Source organism: Onychostruthus taczanowskii, unplaced genomic scaffold, assembly GCF_017590055.1.
Source record: "Onychostruthus taczanowskii isolate IOZ18803 unplaced genomic scaffold, ASM1759005v1 scaffold22, whole genome shotgun sequence".
Lineage (NCBI taxonomy): Eukaryota > Metazoa > Chordata > Aves > Passeriformes > Passeridae > Onychostruthus > Onychostruthus taczanowskii.
This window is the reverse complement of record NW_024499462.1, coordinates 6,535,960-6,560,223: the sequence shown is the minus strand read 5'-3', so window position 1 is coordinate 6,560,223 and position 24,264 is coordinate 6,535,960. Positions and strand designations below refer to the sequence as shown.

Below are 24,264 nucleotides of genomic sequence, written 5' to 3'. Positions count from 1 at the left end.
TTGTCTAGTCTCATACATTAATTTTTACCTCCTGGAACAAACAGAATGGGTTTTCTTCTGGAGAACAGGTTCCTCCTCTAGCACAGACTCTGACTTTGCCATGGGCAGAGCAAAGGTTGCCATCAAGCACACTCCTGCTGTCTGTCAGGAATGAAGAACAGTGACAGAAGCTGATTATCTTAGCAAATCTTGCTGCTGTGGGCATGCACAGCATGGCGTGTCCCCAAGTAGATGAAGTCAACTCACTCTCACATTTGCTGTTTCTTCCAAATTGCAAAGCTGTCATTTGAATTTCCGTGCCAACTTTTTTCACAAGAAATCTATATAATACTTCAGTCCTTGTCAAACATTATACAAAGATGAATCTTTTATTCATATACCATCTCAAAGCTGAAGACACAACATGTTTAGAGAAATTACTTACAATGTTTAGAAATAAGGGATATTAATTCCATCTAGTTCCAGTATTTTCAAAACCCTTCTTGAAATAAAAATGCATTAATGTGTTATTTCAAATAATTATCAAATGATAAAATGTTCTAATATAACCTCAATGTTATTGTCAATTTTCACTCAATGGTTTTGAATCATTTTCTTTTGCTAGTCCAAATGCTGTCTACCTCACCACTTTTATGTTTAAATAACCCAACATTGAGGAAACAAATAGGAAACAGAAAAATGAGCTGTCCTAACACTTTTACAAATAGGATGTTAATGTCCCTACTCAAAGGAGAAATTGTCAAAAAGAACAGCCGTAACAGAGAATTTTCTTCTTATGTACTTTTATTTTATTGAGTTTTTTTGCATCTTTGATGGAATTTTTATGCAAGTATTATGCCACAATCTATGATACACAATGAGAGTGAAAATCTGTCATTTACCATTTATATTTCTATGTTAATTTTGTTTTTTACCTCTGCATATACTGTGGCAAAAGTGCATTTATCATATTTCATGCAGCGCTGTTTTATGCAAACTGAGAATACAATAAACAGAGCCAGAATATTTAGCTGCACTCAATTCTTGCTACAGAAACAAGCATTCATAAAAGCATTAAAATACTTTGGGTGATGGTTACTGTCTATCAGCTTAATGATTTGAGCTATAGAAAGGGATAGGAAACAACATTTGTGGCTGTCAACTGCAGTACTTTCCAAGTTCATTAGGTTTTCAGAGACTGAATTAGCTTAAATGCTTCAGTGAGAGAAAAAGCCCAGGGCAACCAGCCTGATTTTAAAGGATGCTACAGAGTTTCACAAACATTAGACAAGTTCAGTTCTGGATTCCATGGTAAGTACCTTACCACATCAATTCTTTGCTCTGACAGAAGGATTGTTTTTTCACCATCACAGTGTATCCAAGCCAAATGAAAGGACAATACAAGGCACACAGGCCTTTTTGGAAACCTGCTTGGGTAGGTAGTACCTGATCATAGGTAAAGTTTTTAAATACAGCTTTTTATTTTGATGAGACAAGAAGCTTTTTCGTCACAGTCCATACAGCAGCAGCAGCAGGGCAAAACATACTCCCAGAGCAAAAGCATGTCCAAGGAGCACGCTCAGGACAGGGAGGTGGAGATGGGCTGAAGCCTCATCTTTGTGTTTTCCAGTCACTTGTTATGCTGTCTCCAGGTAGCTGCTCAGGACATCCAGTCTGACCCTGAGGGCACTGCTGGGGCACAGGGCCTGTGTGCAGCTGCTTCCAGCTCCCAGCCCAGCACAGGCGTGGCCATCCCTCTGCACCCCACCATTGCTCACCTCACCATTCCCTCTGCCAGCCAGTACAAAGAAGGCAAAAAGGCTCCTGCCACTACACAGGTTAGTGCTGCAGAAACCTGCAGTCACAAGGTCCACCCAGAGCCAAGCTCTCCTGGGGCAGAGGGAACAGGACTTCTGACAATACCAGTTCTTACATCAAGAGGGGAGAGGAAAGCTGGGCTCACCTGCCTTCTAGCACTATGGAGGAAGCACTAGCAATGGTTCTCAGACCACCCTGCCATGCAGTGCCTCCCCAGAAGCCAAGCACTACTTCCCAGCAAGAGAAACATCAGCCCTCTGACACAGACCAGCTCTTGAGGTTGTTCACTTTTATGTCCATCCTAAAAGTACATGGCAATTGAGATCCTAATTGACAGATAAATGTAAGGGACCAAAAAAAAAACCAATCACTACTTGTGCAAAACCACAGCACGTGCCTTTGGTAAATCAGCAGCTGCTGCTTGCCCACCTTCCTCTAAAAAAAAGGGTGAATAAATCAGACATAGCTACTTCAGAGCTAAGTTAATATCAGCAAGGAGATGTGAGGTAGAGAATAGCACTGGACAAAGCAGAAAACCAACTGCTTGTTACAAAAATAGACATTTCGCATCCAAACACCATCTTGTAGTGGTCAAGGAAAAGCATATCTTAGTAGTATGGTGAGGGAAAGACTGTTCATCCAAAACAAGGATGTTTACAGGACCCCACAGTTCCCTAATACCACACAGCATCAAAGCAGGCAGCCCAGGGAGCAGGAGTACCTCTTACTTTTGAAGTCCTTTGATGCCAAATTCTCCTGGTGATCACCCACTGCTCAGTCAGCTGTGGTCTCATGTACACTTCTTCCCTCTTCAAGTATCCCCAAACAACCTTGTCTTGGTCCCTTTTACTTCTGCCCTTCTTGGCCTCATATCTAAGGGGTTTATGCTACTTTCTGTTATCCCCAGTTGAACAACTTTGTAAAGTGACTCCCTGTTTCCAACCTCCTCCTCACATCTCCAGGTTACCTCACCATCTCCTTCCAACAAACACAGCTGGTACATTTCTCCACCAAAGTCATCTTCCAACTCTGCTTTTCAGTTTCATTACTCATCTCTAATATATAGACAGAAATATGTAATTTCTTTTCCTGGTGGTAATGACTCTTGTGTGCATAACTATGATGCTGTCCATGCCTGCTCTACTTACTTACAGTAATTAGACAGTGCCCACAGACTGAGATATGAGCCTCACCAAGCACACATTGCATCTTGGGATAGGAGAAGCTTCTTGTGTCAAAGAGGTCCCAATTTAAATAGACAAGTGACAAAAAATGGTGGAAGATAAGCTGGAATTGTTTTTTCCTTACAAACTGGGCAGCAAGGTACAGAATAATGAAGTCAGCTGCTGGATCCTTTTATTTGGTAAAGCAAAAATACATAATTTCCAGAATTCTCCCCACTTTCCTTTTGGATGCAGTGTTTTGAGGGACTACCAGTCAGAGACAGGTGGGGGCCCTGCAGTTAGAATGTCTTTCCCTCAAAGGCCTCCAGGTTGAAAGCTGTATCCAAGAACCTTCTGAGTGACACCAGATGCGTGTTCTTGTTGCCTGTGGCAGCGGCAGCAGCAGGCTCTCGGCCAACATACCTTCATGACAAAAAGAATTGGGCAGACAATGAGGTGAGAAGAGACACTATTTTGACAATAACAAGCATGAGAACATGCTGCTTAATGCATTCAAGTCAGCTTGGCAGGTTTGGATATTTAGTCATCAATCTTTTTAAAATAAAAATCAATCTAAGTTGTACCAAGTTATACCTTCTGGTCAGCTTCCCTCTCTTTCCTCCCATCATTGCTAAGCTGTGTCTTCTTCCCATCCCTCCCAGAACAGCCAGGTACACTGTCTCATAATTAGGTAACTTGCTTTTGGCAATGAAGACTCTCATTCCTTTGAGACAGGCAGATCTGAGAGTCAATAATCTAAAATAAATGCCCGGACTGAGCTCTTACAACAGCTGTTTCCTGCAGAAACCTAACATCTGGAATGAAATTCTTAAAATGACAGAATCTTAGACAAAAGAGAGCTAAGTGCTGGGCTAAGTAGCAATAAATACAGACCTAGTTGCTACTGATCTTCTTTTAGATCTACAAGGAGGAGAAATATGTGCATCTTATATTTGAGAAATAGTAGTCTAGATTTTTCCCTCCTTCACCCAAGAACCCAGACTCAGAGGTTTTGATTTGTGAAGAATTTGACTTACCCATAAATACCCATAAACAACCCCAACCAAATTTAAAAGCAAACATCAGCCCAGGAGACAGAGCAGTTGTTTAAAGTCTCATACCAGATGGGTCGAGTGCGGTTCACAATAGTGCGGAAACGAGGTCTGACATAATCGTAATATCCACTGTTTTTGTGCTCCTCCTGACACCAGACTAGATCAGCAGCTGGATACTTATCAAGTTCTTCTTTCAGCAAGTCAAAGGGGAATGGTGAGATCTGGAAAAGGAGGGTAATAATTGTCAAGGCTTTCTCTTATGTGGTATTAGCCCATGGTGAGTCATGACTTTTCCATGGAGAGTGTGACTCATGTTTCTCTAATTGATTTAATGCTCAGAAATGAATACACAAGTATTTTATAGTTGTATTAGTATGAACAGAAGTAGATCGTAGTCCAGACCACCTTCACTCCTACAGCTTTTTTAGTGAAATACCTGTAGCATATCTTTAATCAGTGAATGACAATATAGCTTCAAAGTGCACTATTCACAACATTTAAACCTAGCAGACTGCATATAAAAATTAAGGTGCTATCATATTGTAACTTAACTTTTCCAGAACAACATAACAAAGTGATCAAGTTTTCTGGATCTCATTGTCCAGTATGCTATTGTTGTGTTCCTTCTTCACAAGTCCACAAAGGATTAGAATATGTCTTGTAAGATGCTAAGTGCTAGAAAAATGCTATCACCATCCATTCTAGGAGGGGTCTGCTTAAATGAACAGAAACTCCATCACCCTGTCTTCCGAGGATCAGGGAGCTCACCTGTTCAAGTCTGGTTATAGCCACTTGTTTCTCCAGGTCTTGGTTCTTTCTCTCTTTCACAAGGTCATAGTAGACTTTTCCTGTGCAGAAAATCACTCGCTTGACCTCATGTGGTGCCTGAGCTGCTGGCCCATTCTCAGGAATCACACGTTGGAAAGTAGTACCTAGTTGGAGCACAAATTAGAAAAAGTGCCCTCAGTGGACCTGACATTTCAATACAGCATCCCAAGAAACAGTCCTTTAGTCTTTTACTGGGCAAGCAGCAGGTTGCAGTGATTGAAGGGCTCTCCTGCCTCTTTGGTCCTACTTTTCACACTGGTGACTTGGCTAAAGTGACTTTCAGCAGTTCTGTTTCAAGAAGATAGAAGATTTCCTAGAATCCAGTCTTTCATCACACTTAATAGACAGAATCACATCAATAGTAGACTGTTTTTCAGCTTTGTGCTGTGTATTACATCTTTACTTTTAAATTGATTGGACAGCTCAACTTTGCTTCCAATTTGGGTTGGTTTTTTTTTCAGAGAATCACCTGAAATACTCTTTCTTCTTTCCAAGATTATCTCAACCATGTAACATTAATACAACTTTGCAAATTTCAGAATATTCTATAAAAATAAAGCACATATCCATAATGCAACTAAATCTGGCAACTCCAGAAATATTTAGCCAAGCACACACATTACTGCTGTATATTTGATTTAAACTTCTGTTTGAGACCTAAAACAGCAATAACCAAAGCAAGAATTGGCACAGAACTTAGCCATATGTTAAAATGCTAATGTGCATCTACAATTTCAGATGCATATCTTCACTGCTACCACCTCCCAGGAGTATCATGTGCTTGGGATACTGGAAGAGGGACTTGATGGTCTAAAAGATCCTTTTCTTTGCTCTCATATATGATTGAGTAGAACTATTTCCACATTAAACAACTGCAGGATAGCAGACAGCAGCTCAACCTCCTATTCTGAACCAGCACACCCACTTACCAGGAGAATAAGCTCCTGTTTGAATCATTTATCTTGGGGAAGAAAAGCAACAGCACAAACATATCAAAGAAGAACTGATTTATATCAGAATTATCCTGTCCCACTGAACAGCAGAATTCATCATTAAAAAAGACTGAATCTGTGCTTCATTGGGTCAGCTGGAGTTAATCTTCCTCTCTCTCAGCTTTCTATTTAAAGCAGAGCAAAAAGGGTTAGCTGAGAGTCAGAAACGCTTTATTAGGTGCTGTCCTCTTCAGCAGAAACATGAAAGTATGCCAAAATTCGATGTTAATTTGGAGTTTGGCCACTACTGAGGTTAGCCTGAAGTAGAGGGGACTTCTAAGACAAAGTGACAAATCCCAAAGCCTACAGAATTTCTAATCTGACCCATTTTAGAGAGCTTTTAAACAGTAATAAAAACAGCAAATGCCTTTGCTTGAGAAGAAAATTTTACACACTTACAAAAATAAGATAATACACTGTATAAGCGTGCTTAAATATGGTAAGTTGCTTTGAAAAAACTGAGCAGTTGCTCTCTTCTGACAGCAGTCAAGACCCTCACTGGAACTGGAGACAGACCAGCACACCTATGCCCACATTCTCACTCTGAACAGTCACTTTAATCCCTCACTCATTACATGCCACTGCATTTCCTGATGCCACTCCAACACAGTCTAACCAGTGCAAGTCAGGACAAAACCACTGCAGTGTTTGGTATTCCCCTTGCAGTCACTGTGTATCTTCTGGTGCTGATGGCATGCCAACAACAGCTCTGAACTCCCTGATCTCACTTTAGATGACTGGTGTGACACAGCAGCCCCAAACAGAGCATTGTAACAAGAACTGGGCACACTATTCTTCCAAATGGGCCCAGTGTAATGACAACCTATCCCTCAGTCATGAGGCAGGGGGCATGGGCTGTACAAAGAACAACTAACTACATTTATATGTGAACACAAAAAGAGCAGAGGGACATAGCAGCCTCTTGAGGGGAAACTCCCTGCAGAGATGGGAATGCACGTTCCATTAAGGGCTGGTTACAAGATAAACCTGTTAAAACTAAGAATCTATATGTGAAAGCAAATTTTTCAGCAGAAGTCCCTGCCAGCTCTCACTATGGCATCTCCACAGAAATTATGCTGAAAGATAAAACTCTGCAGAGCAGATTCTGTTCTTCACAGTCTGACATGCAACTTGGTATAGCTAATTATTTCCCCACAGTACTTTGAGGTGACCTACCAGACACCATTTCATCAAAACTGGATTTAGCTTCTGGATGCCTCAGCAGTGACTTGGGTGTCAAAACAATCAGCTGGAAGACAGAAATTTTTTCAAGAGTCAGGAGCTGCTTTATCTCCATTACACATGCAACTTTTGTAACACTGTGCACACAAAACCCACAAAGTGAATATGCTATAGAATAAATTAGTATAAATAGCAAACACAGTAAATTATTTTTTTCCTGTTTTGAAAGACATGAAAGTTTCAAAAATATTCAGATGATTTGGTAGCCTACTCCTTTTACAGGTTCTCAAAACTCACTGCTTATGCTTTTTTTTTTGACAACAAAATCAAATCACAGGCTATGAGCCAGTAAAACATTCAACAGTTGTATCATGGGTCTTTGAAGTTCCAGCAATTAGACATGCAGATGATAGTTCTGCAACCTGTAAGCTATCTCACTAATATCTTGACAAGCTCATCTGAAGATCTGCATAGCCACATTGGAAGCTGAGCTGAAAATCAAGTTTTAGAGCCATAACAAAACAGAGCTGAGCTGCTTTCCATCAAACTGGCAACTTCAACCTGTGTTCAGTTAAGGTTTCTCACCAGAAATCCTCATTCTTTTCAGCAGTGTGTCATATGCAAAGGCCACTCCTTGTTTGATGGCTAATTTACCTGGAATAATCAAGTCCATTCAGATAACCTTACCGGCTTTCTGAATGGCAGCAAGATCTGCCTTCGGAGGACATGAAAGTAATTGGCTGGAGTTGAACAATTCACCACAATCCAGTTGCAATCATACAGCTGGGAAACTTCAAAATGCTCAGTGAACTCCTGAGAGAAATATTAAAGGCATTAGAAAAATGTCTAAAAGATCAGATAAAAGGCTTGAAAACCATCCTATTTCTGACTCTCACCAACTCCCTTCCTCAAATTATTTATTTAGCAGCTCTCAGCTGAGCTTGTTTTATTGGCTATGGAAGCACCCCTACAAATCATTCCTTTCTGTTTCTACTTCTTCCTAAAAATTTATGCAAATTAACATGAAAAGGTTCCATTAATTCAGAAAAGATGGGAAGTCCAGGAAAGAAGACTGAGGAGGACTAGGATATCAGCAGATGGAAGAAACCAAATAGAACCGCTTTGAAAGAACGTTAAACTATAATTCATTTTTTCAGTGTACAGTTGGCTTTGACTCTCTTTCCCATCCTGTAGAGCTATGTACTTTATTTGTAGAAGTGAATTATCAATCTATGAAAGTCTTAGCCCAATCAAAATTAGAAGTTGCTTATTTTCGTGCTCCTAGCAGTACAATTTAGCTCCACTGCAAAGGGCCAGGGTAATCTCACTTGACCTCCTTTAGAAATTGGCTAGAGACATCTATTTGCAGTACACACAGCAATATAAACAGCCATAAAAAGATCATGCTGCCAGAGATTAACTGTATGTGACCTCAGCTTTGTAATGAGCAGCAATGCTGCATGCCTCCATTACTTTTACTGGGATCAAGTTAAAGTTACACCAAGACTTGAAGCTAAATCCTAACCTGCTATATCTAGCTAAAAGGATGCTACTAACAAAAAATCTCTGGGATGTGAAAAGCAAGAAAAGGACAAAGCTACTCACTGGATAGGCATCAGAATCATCATTGCTCATCTGCAGAAACCTCTCAGGCCTGGCTGATGAATGCTCTGGACCCTGGTAAAGGTATAATTTAATACAACGTTAAAGAGCCAAATGAGCAGTTAGACATCAGTCTAGATCACTCACTGCATAAGTACCTCCTGTCCCCTCTGCACCAGCTGCACACCTGCCCCCCAAGCCAAAGGCATCAACAACAGCAGTGGGAGAGAGGACACACAGCAGGACAGAACTCCTCATCTTCTGTTTTCATAGGAGTTTGGATTATCACATGCATTTCCAACATTTCTACCAGCTACAAGTGATTTCTACCCTCAGACTAGCTGCACAATGAAGACCAGAGGAAAGGCAGTGGGTCCATGAGGGCACAACAATCACCTTGCTAATGCAGAGCAAACAGGAGCACGAGGAATGTCAGGAAGAGAAATACTGGGTGCCTCAGAGTACTACAGTTACTCACTCTTTTGTTCATGCTCAACAGGAGCAAACAGGTGTTAACTGCTGACTACTTTTGCTGTATTAGGAACAAAAGCAGGCACAGGATCTGCCCTACTATTGTTCACTGTTCAGTACAGGACCAAATACTGAGATGAATGCTTTAGCTAAAATGGACCAAAATACACACATGCATTATCTGCCAGAATAACCTCTGATTAATTTCTGCCTCCTCAGAAGATATTTTATGTTCTGTCATTACTGAACACTACCATCCACTGTCTCACTAGCAGTACCCATGGCAATTACTGGAATTGCACAAATGCTGTTAGCTTCATTTTATATTAGCAAAACATGCATGCTGGTCACAGAAATTATAAGGAATAAGGAATGTAGCAAATCTGCTGTTTTTCCTTTTCATGTGCCTGTTTATTAAGGATAAGAGAAAGCTGTGAGGAGTGTGAGAATGCAATGTGCTTTTTTATGTATTTCTATTGTTGACAGCCTTGGCTTGTTCAAGTGACAGGAGCCCTTAGGAAGGGTTTTCATTTTGCACACAGCTGTTAAGGATTTTAACCCAAAGATAAACTATTACACCTCTCAACTCTCTCCATGTCTCCTAAGCTAATAATGTTCATAAAGAGATTCCTTCTTTATATGGCTATCTCTCATAGTAACTTTTTCTATTAAAATCTTAATTCATTAACTCCAAAATCAGTCATTATTCTGACAACTGGTAGTCCCCCTTCACTGAACACATCATCCTTCCTAATTCCAAGTGCAGGATTCCAGATCTATCGGAGGGACACAAAGGTGATCCAAGGACTGGAGCACCTCTCCTATGAAGACAGGCTGAGAGAGTCAGGATGGTTCAGCCTGGGGAAGAGATAGTTCCAGGAAAATATTTTACAGCACCTTACAGTACCTAAAGGGGACCTGCAAGAAAGCTGGAGAGCTACTTTTTACAAGGCCAAGTAGCAATAGGACAAGGGGGAATGTCTTGAGGCTGCAAGAGAGCAGTTACAGGTTTGATACAAGGAAGATCTTTGCTGTGAAGGTGGTGAGGCACTGGCACAGGTTGCTCAGAGCAGTTGTAGATACTCTGTCCCTGGAAGTGTTCAAGGCCAGCCTGGATGAGGCTTTGAGCAGCCTCTGGTCTAGTGAAAGGCTCCCTGCCAGAGTGAGCAGGTTTGAACTAGATGGTCTTTACAGTCTTTTCCACAAAAACCATTCTATGACTCCATGGACTACGGGAATTCAAAGGAAAAAACATTCTGTTGGCAACAAAGGTATAGCACAAACAGCCCAGAACTGTGCCTTGTGTCACTGCTCCTTTCAATTCTGCCTCCACTTTTGAGGTGCCAAATAATCTGGTGACAGACAGGAAAGAACTTGAGAGCAAGGAGCAAAGCTGCACAAAACTGTGGTGCACAGTAGCAGCCCAGTTTATTGTAGCACCTCTGCTGTTCATATCTGTTTGCTGTAAATCAAATCCTTCACCAAGCATGGCACACTCAGCACAAACCCAGTGCTTCACAAGCACGCTGCAGAGAGTGCACTGGGAACAGAGATGTTACCAGCAAACAATTACAGGAGAGGCAGGTGAGGCTTTCCCATCACTCACACACTGCCCCAGCAACAACCTCAGTCCAGAGCCTCAGCGTTCACATCCATCTTCGGTTTCTGTGCTGACACCACCAATCAGACTGCCAGCAACTGCTGCGTGGGATGGGGTAGGGTTTATCTCTGCTGTGACCACCTATCCAGTGAGACCTATACTGAATCCATTAGCTACTTTCAGATGAGTCCCCAAGGAGCCATTAGGCCGCAGACTCTTTCAATCACAGCCAACTTGCCTGTGAATGCATGACCTAGAGGTGAAGGGATCCATATCCCATTAAGAATCCTTCCCCAAATCATCTTGTCCCCAACACTGTAGTTATAGAAAGACTAGTCCTCTGGTAATGAAAAGGTCCTCTGGGAAGATAAAAAGATTTCAGCAGCCTGGTGGGATTCTTAAATATCCCAAAAGCAGCTGACACTAGTAGCAAAATAAGCATGTTTCAGAAGACTTGTGCAAATCTTCTCTGCCAAGTGGCTATGGGAAAAGAAAGATTAAATGTATTCTAAGTAGCAGAGAACCAGCCCCTTCAGCTGAGTGCCTCCCTGCAGAGGACCACACCTCCTGCTGAGGGCTCATTCAGGTTGTCCCCTCAGGATACAGTTAAAAAAATTAATTTATCAAAACCCTTGTGAACAGCATCAGACCTGTTATTCTTTAAGCACAATGGATATGGAAAGCCATTCATAAGATATGTATGCACCCCAGTGTATTAGGACAGGATCATAATTGAATGGAAATAAACTAAATTGTTTGTGAGAATAGAAATGACACAGTTTGCAGTGAAAAGGTCTAAAGCATTTATACAGATGCAGATTGCCACTGTGGCACATACTATGCCTTTTTAAATAGAAAACTAGAAACATACATGCAACAATTCATGAAGGTTAATGTATTTGAAAAGGAGAAAATTAACCTTGCCTGACATGATGCTCATGTAATCTTAAAAAGAATTTAAAATATTTGAAGAACAATTCCACTGCTGATATGGACTTCATGTAACTTTACACATAGGGTGTTCCCACGCCCTTTCCCTCGAAGACATTGTCTTGTTCCTCCTACTAGCCACCAAAGAAAAGACAGTCAACAGCCAGTAGAAACATTTTCCTTTCTAGAAAGAGGAAGATTTCTTATTATATCAAAATTAACCAAGGTCAATGATTTTTGAAGAAGTTTTGAAGCTGTTTTATATCATCTCATGGCAAGAGAATTTAGTGCAGAGTTTACAGAGATATACTTTATGCAAAATAAAACCAAGCAAGCACTCTTAAGACATGTTTTTTTTTCTTATTGTACACTGAGAATGCAGCTTTCTGGGGAAAGAAGGCAGTGTCTTAGGGAAAGATACTAAAAAAGAGAGGAAAAAAAAAGGAAAAAAAATGGGAGAAGTGCACATGTCATTAAGAAGGACACAAAGCTAAGAGCTCTGAAATATTTCTCAGGGTTTTCTGGTTTTCACCAGTCACTCTATCTGAATTCTCGTAACACTGAGGCAGCCCCACATGCTTAACAGTGCCTTCCTCCCTGGGATCCCCAAGCCACCTCTGGCTTTTCCAGCTGCAGGGAAGGCAGTGCAGCCAGCACCCCCTCCGGCACGTGCCAGCCAGCAGCGCTCACCATTCCTTCCATGCCGTGGGGCAGGAGCAGGACGATCCCGTTGTGCCGGACCCACTTGGCCTGGCCGGAGCTGATGAACTGGTCTATGATACACTGAGCCGTGTTGTGAAAGTCCCCAAACTGGGCTTCCCAGCACACCAGGGCATTGGGACTCGCCATAGCGAAGCCAAGCTCAAAACCTGACAAGCAAACAAGTAGGAGAAATAGAAAATAAACAGGTTTCCTGAAAAATGTATTAATTCCTCACTAAAAATAAAACAAATTCAAAATTTGAGCATGTACTGGATTTTTGGAGCCCCACTATAAATGGTGCAGTTTTCAACAGTACTATTTCCAAGCCTGACTTCAGTCCTTCAAGCTTTTCCTCAAACACTTCAATATCATACTTTTTTTAAGAAACTAAACTCCCACCCTCCGCTCCAACATTAGTATAATCCTTTCCTAAGAGCTCACTACTATCTCTTCCTGTAAAAATGCACTTACAGCCCAGTTAAAGAGTTATTTATTAATTTTGACATTTCCACAGCCCTCTACAACATTGTCTTTCTTTCCCCCTCTCAGATGCAGATGATAATTACTGGTGACATCATTTTTCAGTCTACAGACATGGTCCTAGTCTTCAGATCTTCCCAAAAAAATTGAATATAACAGCTGCATGGCAAACACATCTGGGACTTGGATAAAATCCTTTCTTAGGCAGGGCTAAGGACCCTTTTTCTGCTTCAGTATTAAAATATTTGATCTTTTTTCCTATTTTCCTTTGACTCCTTGATATAGCAGAGCCTGGAGTGCTGAATGAATACCTGTACTCAGATTCTTCACCTATAGTTTGGAGTGATTATAACCAAAAAGGTTAAAGCTCTCAGTAAAAAGCAGAGCTATATAGCAGTGCTTTGGGTGTAGAGGTTCTGACTGAGGCACAACTGATTCAATACACACAGAGAATAAATATTCAATTGATAGATACATTTCATGTTGAAGCTTTACACAGAATATAATGATCTGGTTTCAAATACAGAACTCCAATATGGGAGTACTCTCATTGAAGCTTACCCTAGCAGATGAACTAACATTTGGGTCTTCATAGTCTACTCCTTGGTAATTCCAACCCAGTTTTCCATTTACCATCCCTATGGCATGAAACCTTTGAGTCACTTGGCTTTTGGACTACTGATCTCTGAACAGTCCATCCATGTCTCCAGCAGATGCTCACAGTCCCACTAAAAGGCAACTGATACATTGGAGGCCAAAAAAAAGACTGCAAAGTCAGACAGACGGCCCTTTGTCTGTGAGTGCCCATGACAGGTCATTACCAAAGAGAATGACTTCTTCTGGCCTTGCCTTTGGCCTGACTGCCTGAGCAGCCTTTCCTTCAGCCTTTTCTCCATCTCTGGCCTCCTTATTTGTGTAATTCCATGGTTCTTAACACAATGAAAACAAGGGAAAAATTTACACAACTCCTTCAATCATATTCCCAAAGGTATCTGAAAAATAGATTTCCCTAGATAGGCTTGAATCCCATTCTAATTTTACACAAGCATTAAGAGACCATTTCCACTGATGGGGTGACATGGTTGAGAAAATATGCAATATGTTCAAGACTTATTTGTGCATATGCCTGCTCTCTGTAAGGGTAAAATCTAGCTTTTAGAGAAGAACAAACTGAGATCTTGACCACTCAAGAGTTATCAATAATCAAACAGTGCTTTTCAGAGTATGGAGCTCAGTGCATACTTAAAATTTGGTAACAGCACACACATAATTCTACTTCATGTATGAAAGATCACCCCTAAAATTCACATGGAAAAAGGAGTATAATTTCTCATTTCCTATCTTGTTGACAACTTCATACTAACTTCTACAGGTTAGAAATGTTCTAGGTGAAGCTGCATTGAAAAATGTGATCTTAACACAGATACCATTTGCAAGCTTTCTGACAGCTATAAAAATGTCTAGGAAAATATATCCCAATGTAATCTATACATTCTGATTAGTATTTTGAGAAAAATGTTGCTGAGACTACTATTTCATGGCATATGTGTCTGTGGTACAAGCATCTTTGATATACCAGAACTCAATTTTCCATCAGGGAAATGGCAATGAGAGTTACTAAATTAAAACTATTCCAATCGTGATTGTAGCAGTGGAATACCTTTAACTCTCGACAGACTAAGCAGTCTGTGAAGAATTAGTACTACTACCTTCACGGGGAGAAAATCCCTTAAAGAATGAGAGCTGAACTGCTAAATTTAAAAAACAAAGTGCTGGTGGAGAGAGATCTAGACAGATGCAAGGTAAACAGCCCAGGAGATGGTGGGGTGTTCTCTTGAAAGGGAATTGTTTGGGCACTAGAGTCAAGATCAGGAACATGACCTGAAGTAGAAAGTCTCCACTGTTCTAGAGATGGGACATCTAGAGATGGAACTGCAGGGGAGCAGGTTCCTACTCAGGCCCCTCGTGAGGGCTCAACCTCAGACCAAAAAAAAAAAAAAACAAACCCCAAAAAAACCCAAAAAAATCAAATAAAAACTACAGCAGAGACCTTGCAAACTTTATTGTTTGCATCTGCAGAAAAAAGAATGGAACATTTCTCTAAATCCTGTCCAATATGGTGGGTTTAAAGGATTAATTCTTACAGAGCTAAAAACAGAATAGGTTGAAGCTGTGAGGAAATCCAAGACAACCAGGCAGCAAAACAACTTTGAAAGAATGTCAGGTAAGGAATCTGCACACCCAAAGGGTGTTGGAGAGCAACCAGCCAGCTCCAAACAGCAGGCAGCTGCTCAGGGCACAGGGAACCAGGAACCATCACAGCAGTTTGGTAAATTTCTACACTGACGAGACAGAGGGAAGGAAAATATGCAGCACTTGATTAAGGCTGCAAAGTTAACGTTTCAGTTGCTGAAGTTCATTAAGGTCCCTAGATGACAGACCTAGCAGAAGTGCTTGTTTCTATTAGTCCAGTGCCTGCTGTGCTCCCTCACTGTTCTTCTGCCACTCTGGCACAGAAAGAAGTGTTGTCAACCAAATTGGCAGCTTACACAGCATACTGTGCTGTGTTTTTCCCTACAGCATTTTCATGATTGTCATAAGAATAGCTGTTTTTCAATTAATGTAAGTAAGGCTACAGCCATAACTTAATTCAATATGATTTTAAAGTGACTTAAGGCATGAATGTTAACTGATGGTTAAAAGGGATTATCAGTACAAGGATTCTATGTCAGAATGAAGAAAGGCTCAAAGATAGATTTTTGCTATCTTTAACAAAAATTCTAAGCACAGGGACTACAGAGGGATATGCATCCTTTCACAAATCCAAACACAGCTCAGGTTAAGGTGAAGTTAGCACCCATCTGGTAGCTGACTCTGTTAAAGAGGGAGACTGATGCCTTCTGAGAACTCCATACAGATGTCATTGTTTGCTACAGTCTGTCATAATTTTACCTTAATACCTGTCTTCTTCCTTTCATCTTTTGCTTAAAACTTGACTTTTTCCCTTGAAAAAAATATACTCCAAGTCCCATGGTTCACAAATTTCCTGAACTACACACTAGTTCCAAGTCTATCTTGCCTGATTTTCCTTGAAGGCTCCCAGTATGGAATGCCCCAACCCAAGATCTCTCAAAGGCAGTATTGAATCTGACAAAGAACCTCACCTCTTGGATAGAGGTTCAGCACTACACAAGTCATTCTGAGGGCCATAAAGAAAGACAGGAAATACTTTCACGTATTTAAAAAATGCTGAAGAGCTAGAATGGAACATCTGTATTTAAAAAATGCTGAAGAGCTAGAATGCAGCATCTGTAAGTTGCTTTTGTTTTTCTCCTCTATCCTAATCAACAAATAAGTTCAGACAAACATCTTTGGCTTAAATGACTTCTCACGGCCATCACTTACACTTCCAGATATTCAGTTTCAGTACAAGGGAAAAATTATAGCAAGGCAAGTGGATGCACAACTAAATTTATTATAATTGGGTATAACTAAAAATAGTAGACTTCGGATGTCAAACAAAATTATCAGAGATTGTTAAATACTCTAAATTATGAGAGTTTGTTAAGTACTCTGATTTAATGCCCAGGTTACACCCACCCCAGAGCTTCCTGTAGGCAAAACATAAGCAGTTGTCAGAGCTACAACTGAACAAGACTGACTTTGTTTTCTTTCTAAGTGAAATCAATCTTGCTGTCATTTTAATGGAGCAGTGGCTCCCCAGGTGTTCCTAAATACTTTGACTATAACTTTGTGCAAACCTCACAGCTCTGAACAGACACCAGCTCTTGGCTTATATACCTGCCAAGGAAATAATCTGTAGTTATATCATGCTGGGCTGTTTAATCCATTTTTACTTAGCTCTCCCTCACAGATATTAAGCAAATTCCTAAAATGCTTCTGAGATGCTCCATGTTAACGCAGTCATAAATAAATTCCTAACACTTTTTCACCATTTTCTTCCCTTTATATTATCTCACAACTCTCCCTACAGCCACCAAACACTTGAGTCTGCTAATTCTAAACTGCTTATTTTAACAAAATTAGATAGTAGAAACAGCAGTTAGAGAAAATAAAGTGTTCAGGGGTTTTGGTTCTCCTGAAGAACCAATTCCATGAACTGCAAGCCTTCACTTGTTCTTCCATGTATTAAAAAGGAGACCCAGTGAAGTTACCAGCCAAATAAATATAAATTCTGATAGCTCTTCTTTGACTCAGAGCCTTTAACTAGAAGAGACATGTTCACACACTGCTGCTTATCCCAAAACTGTCTCTCTATGGAGGCAATACACAAGAGTAAAGATGTTGGAAAAGGTCACTAAATAAATACCAGCAAGAGAGAGAAAACTTCATTATAAAATCACTTCAACACAGAACATGGCATTTTTAGTTTAAAAAAACCCAACCCAACAAACACACAAAAAGCCACATCACTTATCAACTATTTGTACCAATTTAATCTCCTTTACTGTTAGGAAGCATCTTGGATGCAAGGGATTTAAAGTTCTTGAAAATTAGAAGTTATTAAAAGTAAATAATAGTTTTGGAGAACCTGTCATCCCATCTGCTGAAGCAGAAGTGCACAGAAATGGTATTCTTCTTTTCACCATACAAACAAAACCTATTTTACCCTATTGCTTGTATTGAATGAATTTTATTAATTCAACTTTCACCTATCTTTTGCTGGGTAAGGTGGAAGGGAAATGAGCAGGATGAGATCAAGAAAGTGAAAGAAAGAAAGCCCACTTGGTTAATTCCATTTTAAAGAATGGAATTGTGACAGATAGAATTGCCTTCAAGCCATATCAACACTAGGCTTCCTATTGAGGTGTTATTTTTGAAACAAAACCAGATTTCAACCATATCCAGACATTTGTCACTTCTTTTGGAATGTAAAAAAAACCAAATCCAGAAACCTATGACCCACTTACCCACAAGTTTTGCAGCAACACTGTAAACAGGCTCAAATTAAGAAAACCCAGAACACACTGTGAGAAACAATAGGAAATTTGAAACAATCATTCTCTGAAATTAAGTCTTGAATTTTATCTATGCAAATTGTTTTTCTCCTGTTTATACACTCCTTGCTTGCACTCTTCTATTAGGGTTTACCTTTACATGTTAGCAATACAGAAAGTGTGATTCTGTTCACACCAATTCTACCACAGAGCTAACAAAAATACCTAAAAAGTCTAGTCTCCAGGCCGTGCTCCAGCCTGTACAGTTTTATATCACTTTAATTTTAATATTATTAGCAATGGGCAATATGTAGCATTACAAAGATGACTAAGTAACCAAATATTTCTGAACATTGAAACAAGCAGCTGTCAACTACCACCTTTAGCTACTACAATGTTTCAAGTTTTTCCTTCACACTATATTTTATTGTCCATAGAATCAGTAACGCTTCTGATGTATTATTAGATGTATTTGTTTCATGCTTCACATTCCTCTTGCCACCCTCATCATGTCAGAATAAAGTTATCCATTCTCTGTGGCTGAAGGTAAAATAATTCACTATGATTAATGCTATCACTAAAAAGAATTTGTTTTCTTGAAATAGCACATTCAGAACAGCAGTTCAGATAAGGCCAGGATGGATTTTTTATATCTCTATGACAAAGTGTCTCTGGTTTTCTTGTCAGTTCCTCTTACGAAAGCATCAGGTGCACATTCCAGCACTTCCAAGATCAACAATAGCAGATGGATGCTTTTAATTGAATCCCAAAACTGTAAAATGTGGGGATGCTTGTTCAAGGGATGTCAGAATCTGAGAGGAAGAGCTTTGACACCCGTTTCAAACATGACCATTTCACAGCCTTTTTTCCCCTCACATGCTTTTCCTTGCTGAGCTCTGCTTCCTGTCTAGCAGCCATAGCAAACCCCAGGCACCCTGAGACATACCTAAGACCCCGTACTCGGAGAGGGAGCTGTTGCACACGGTGTAGGGGGCCTGCTGTTCCCACAGGTGATTCATGGGAACACAAATTCTCTTGTCAACTTCCTGATCATGAAGCACATGGTGACGATGGCTGCAAAGAGTTGTTGAAAGACATTTATTAGCCAAGAATAATTTTGGGCTTTAACTGAGCTATTTTCAAAGCTAAAGAAGCAAAATTGTGGTCTGGAAAGCAAACAAGCACCATGGTTATCTTTGCTACACACAACACCCTGGTCTGGTTGAAGCCATGGGAAATACAATCACATGTCTAAATACAATTGCTGCACTGTAAGGACTTTTACTGACTATCCAGGCTTCTCAAGCACTCACAGAAACTGAAAATACCTCATTGCTAGTAGAACTGGGAGAAAGAGAAAAGGATGGGGAAATTGTTGATATAAAATAGAATTTTTAGAAATTCAAAGGAACAAAATTGTTATTAAAAACATTTCCTTCTGCCTTCTTCACAAATTCTAATATTTTCCTTGAAATAACTGTTGTTTGTCTTTAATGGAAAAAAATGTAATCTTCAGCAGCGAAACGTGAAGGAGTTGTATCCTCTTTCCTGCTATTTCCACTCGCATGCACCATTTACAGTTCTCTAGAACACATTAATCAGCATTAGAATAGGGCACCAAGGAATACTACCAAAACAGAGATGACTGAAGTAATTACTGCAATCCATTAAGTCTCTGAGCAGACTGAGGGAATCACAGCAATATGCCCAGCTTTACAACCACCACCATCAGGCCAGTTGTCTGTACTGATAACAATACTGTGTGTTGTAGAGCTGCCAGCACTGAAGACTGAATCTTTTTGCACTTCCCTTTGCTATAACGAATGCTAGCAAAAGAGCTCTGAAATTTATCTAGAACTCAACAATGTAAAGCCAGAAAAAGACTCAACCTTTGAAAAGCAGCACAGGGATGGAAGCAGAGAGAAAGGGGGAAATCCACACACCAGGCAGCTGTTTGGCTGCCAAAATAATTTTTGCCACTGTAATTTTAATTTTGTCATTAAGCCAATGACAGAAGACCTAGCTGTTAAGCTTCTTGAGTACAAAGTTTTGTGTTTCCCAAGCAAAAGGTGATTAAGGTGAGCATAGATGGCCAGCCAGAAATACACAGACATACAATTTGCAAATGTGCAATTGTCAGATTTATTGACATCAAACCAGTACAGAATCAAGGCTGTCCCCCTTTTCCTCTGTCCTCAAGAGTTTGTCTCCAAGAGGAGAAGGGGTCTGGTGCCTCTGTCAGCATCTTCATCTAGCTTCTATCTATTGATAGAGTTGAGGACTGAAACAGGAAGAAAAGAAGCCATCACATGGAATATTGAAAGAAAGAACTATTTTCTAGACATCACTTTAGAAACTCCAAAATAGTGAAAGCACCTCATTGTGTTGTTTTGTTATGGCAATGCAGTATAGTCAATGCTTCCCAAATTCTAGCCAATGCTATACCAGAGAAGACAGGCACCAAAATTTAATTCTCTCTTCTGCAAGCATTCACAATGAAGCACTGTGCAGCATTCATCCCAGGAATTGGCATCACATCAAAGGTTTCAATTAAATACATCATTAACATTTTACCCTACAGAGAATCAGGTAAGGCAGCAAACTGTACATATTTTACCAAGTGATGAGATCCTGCCTTCATACATGCCCCATAGGCATTAAAATTCTCAGTACAAAGCACCTTATTTCACTTTAAAAGCCTCACCAAGTGGCAACATGTTTGTTCATAGGGTACACAAGTCCAAGCAGCCACCACTGGAATTTAAGAGACTCAGGATCTGCTGCAGCAAGTATCCTCTCTTACTTCCCAGCAATTAGATGGAATGCAACTATATTTCTTGTTAGAAAGCAGGGGGAAAGATACCATTTCTGCTTTTCAGCAAGAAAAGGTAGAAAGCATCTAAAAATGTTTCTTCTGAATTTAATATTATACTTTAAAATGCTGCTTAGAGATACACAAGAAATTTTATTATTAATGACTGCAAGAACCTCTAGCATTCAGATTAATGCTGAAGAAAGAGCCCAACTTCCCCCTCCCTGCAGAAAACCTTATTTTTTTAACAAATGCCAAGTTGTTTGTTTGAGTGTGGGACATCAACAGTTTTAACATCAGTTAACAGTTATCTCAGTACTGACCTGAAAGTACCTCTCTCCACATCCTGCCCACTTAGTCGGACATGGATCCCTTCTTTGAGAACAGAGCCAAAAGCCATGTACTCTGCTAGGGCCCAGTCCACGAGCCTGTTCTGGGTCATTTCCGAGCGGGCTTTCAAAATCCGAGAGAGTCCTACATGAGAATAAAGACCAGAAATGAGTGGCTCTATTTCAGAGAAATTCTCTGTTCACACTGCATTCACCATTCTCCTTTCTCATTGCCTAGACTAAATGCAGATACCAAATCGGGTCTACAATCTGTTTTTCTAGAACTGAACTGCTGGCAAAACAAAAGAACTTGCTTCCTGAGCAAACAGTTGTGTAATGTTCATGCCTTCTGTTTGAAGAAGTAAGGCTGACTGTGTCAGAAACTACTGAGGACAATTAAAAAGACCCATGGTGAATTTCTTCTTTCTCAAGATTTATTTTCACATCTCTAACACCAAGTACTGTTTTATAAGAGACTGAAAATAGCAACTTGGTTTCTGAATTTTTGTCTTCCTTCCTTTCCTCCTTTTTTCTTGGCATTTGTCTTATTGCATCTCTGGAGATGTTATACAGTGAAACAGGCTGGATTGATCAATACTATGAATATCATATAAATAGAAAAACGGTAGCAGCTGCCAATGGATTTTCAGTTGACAGCAAATGGCTGACTTTTCAGTGAAGACTTTATAACCTCTTGAGCCAAAACACAAGTTACAACACTGTCACTTTCAAAGGGAACAAAACTTCACAGCTGCACACAGGTGCTTCCAGCTTTGAGGTCACAAGTCTCCTGTATTCACTGTCAATTAATAGCATCTTATTTTCACATCTGCGCTGATGATTTTGGTAAGCTGTCCCATATCCTATTTTCCCACATTTCCCTTTCCTTACTTTCCACAATCTTACAGAAAAACATCCCACTTTCTTTCCACATAAAACTCTCATTGAAATTGCCTCATTTTAAGTTTAAAAAAAATCTTGAAAGTTTTTCCTTTAGAATATACTCAATATTTGATAAAAAAAAAAAATCTTACCATTGTTTTTTGCAAGACTATATGATAATAAGCTTTTTCATTATAGTGAAAGGACAAAGTACTTCAAATTTCTGTTTCTCTTCAAATTCTCTCTCACAGCCTTTTAAATTGCATAAAAGAATCTAGCATACCATAACTGTTTTGAACCATAAATCTACCTTATATACTGGCAAGTGTTCCCTAGTGTCAATGGTTAATCAACTTACTAACAAGAGACCGATTCACCTTTTTAAATAGTATGTCCAACACTAAATTTTATTGGGCAACTACAAGTTTCCCAATTAGTCACAACAAAGTGCACAAATGTGTAGAAGAGTTAAATTTACCCATTAATTCTATCTGCTCAACAAGCCTGTAATTAATAACTGGGAATGCCCCACCATCATTACTTGTGTTTCATTTCCCAAAGGAACAGAAACACATAGAATATTTACAGAAGGCAAACTTCATTCTTTGATGAATGACTCCAGAGAGAATTAGCTTTCTCTGTTTAAAGATCTTAAAGAGAAAGAAATCTCTTTATTCCTTATCCTTAGTATGTGCCCTACAAATCAACAAAAGGAAAAAGATCCCTAAAGAAAGGGTCTCCATGTTTCTCCATGGAATGAGCAGGTTACTGTTCCCAATAGTTGCTAGATTTCAACCTGCCCATAAATTAAAACTATCTCAGAACTCTGACACAGTGTTGGGCTTCCCCAGTGACACAGGCACTTACTGTAATAGATGCCAAAGTGAGGACTGAATCTTTTCAGAACGAAAGCTAAGACTTTTCTGGGGAAAAAGGCAAGGACTTGAAGAATGAAAGGAGTTATTAACTTAAGGTTGCAAAGAGACTTCTACCTCCCTCAGAGGAAAATCTATTTTAATGATGTATGAAACAGAAGTGGTGTGATACTGAAAGAATATTATGCTGAGAACAAGCAGCAGGAACTTAAATGTCACATTCTCCTCACCCATGGAATGGAAGAGTCAAAGTAAAAAAAGTCACAGACATTTTTCTCTTTGAGAAATGGCCCAAGAATAACTTCTGTGCAGAAATACAAAAACTTAGCAGCACACAAAGCTAGGAGGAGACACAAAGCCTTCAGCTGACCTGAATGTATTTTGAAGTCTTCGACTGGCACTGAACTGGCGACGTTGCCGATGTGGGTCAGCAGCTCCTCGGAAATGCCCGTCGGGGGACAAGACATGCTCTTGGGCTCTCCATCCGCGTTAAAGAAGCCTGCAAGGACAATGTTTGCTGAGATGTTCAAGGACTCTTTAGGAGATATGTACACTACCTATCATTTATTCAACAACTCAAGTGACATGCTAAGCAGCAGACTAAGCCCGGTTCTTTCCCTTTTGCTGGAAAACAATAATTTTGATTGCCTGCATGACAACAGAAGCTGATCTTACTGGCACACAATGATCTATTTTGTTTCTGCGTTCACTCCCTGTGAAGTCCAGCTATGTGGGCAGAGGCTGCCAATAAAAGGCATATGGCACCTCAATCTCTCAAATGAAAACAAATAAATGAATAACTAGCATAAGACATACTCCTTCTTCCTGACAGCCCAGCCAGTTTAAAGTACAGGAAAACTACTTCTCTGCAAAACTGGAAAATGGCTTTTTCAAAGTCACAGCTTACTTTGCACATTTTTTAACAAAATCATTTATTTCATGTTGATCTGGCAGAATGCTATATTTACTATTAACAGGGGCAAATAAAAGGTCACATATTCCATTTTAAAGGAATGTTGTCTGATAAAATCTATTTAAATCCTAGATTTTCGACTCAAAATAAAAGCACATTCAGGTAGCACTACAATAAGTGAAAGGACACTCCTTACCAGGCCAAGGGGAATCCAGCCAGTGCTTTATATGAAGGATCTTCTTATCCTTAGATCTAGTATATGCTTCTTCACATATTCTGTCATACTTTGCAATTTCTTCCTGTAGAACAAAAAGGTTTTAAAATTAATAAATATAACACCCTCATATCTTACAGATGACACCTCTCCTTCAGCATGACAATACCAGCTATTTAACTCCATGAGAAAATTCAGTTACAATAATACAAATAAATAAAATTAATTTTATCTAGGATCAAACTGCCTTCTAGAAACATGCTTACACATCTAAAGCATCTAAATAAATAATTTCATTGGACAGGTGTTAGAGAGGAGTGCATCAAGAGCTGAAGCTGCAAGCATTGCTCTAGAATGAGACAAAAGTGAAATACCAAATATAATTTACAGTCATACTTCCAAGATCAAAATCATCCAGCTGTCATACTCCTGGCTATGAAAGCCACTAAAGTTTGGAAAAGAAGTTTCCAAAAAATTAG

General features: G+C 39.8%; 1 protein-coding gene across 4 annotated transcripts in view; it reads right to left on the bottom strand.

The window, feature by feature from the left end:
* Window positions 1-765: 765 nt before the first annotated feature.
* The window catches only part of OGDHL (oxoglutarate dehydrogenase L), a 50,661-nt gene continuing 27,162 nt past the window's right edge, over window positions 766-24,264 (bottom strand). For all 4 annotated transcript variants that reach the window (XM_041404984.1, XM_041404987.1, XM_041404986.1 and 1 more), the window contains 11 exons: window positions 23,768-23,870; window positions 23,029-23,157; window positions 20,896-21,046; window positions 18,707-18,834; window positions 12,311-12,489; window positions 8,623-8,694; window positions 7,705-7,830; window positions 7,012-7,084; window positions 4,784-4,947; window positions 4,082-4,236; window positions 766-3,383 (listed from right to left, as the gene is read on the bottom strand). In XM_041404984.1, coding sequence (XP_041260918.1) covers window positions 3,260-3,383; window positions 4,082-4,236; window positions 4,784-4,947; window positions 7,012-7,084; window positions 7,705-7,830; window positions 8,623-8,694; window positions 12,311-12,489; window positions 18,707-18,834; window positions 20,896-21,046; window positions 23,029-23,157; window positions 23,768-23,870 — 1,404 coding nt within the window. In that variant the 3' untranslated portion in view covers window positions 766-3,259. The remainder of the gene's footprint in view (window positions 3,384-4,081; window positions 4,237-4,783; window positions 4,948-7,011; window positions 7,085-7,704; window positions 7,831-8,622; window positions 8,695-12,310; window positions 12,490-18,706; window positions 18,835-20,895; window positions 21,047-23,028; window positions 23,158-23,767; window positions 23,871-24,264) is intronic.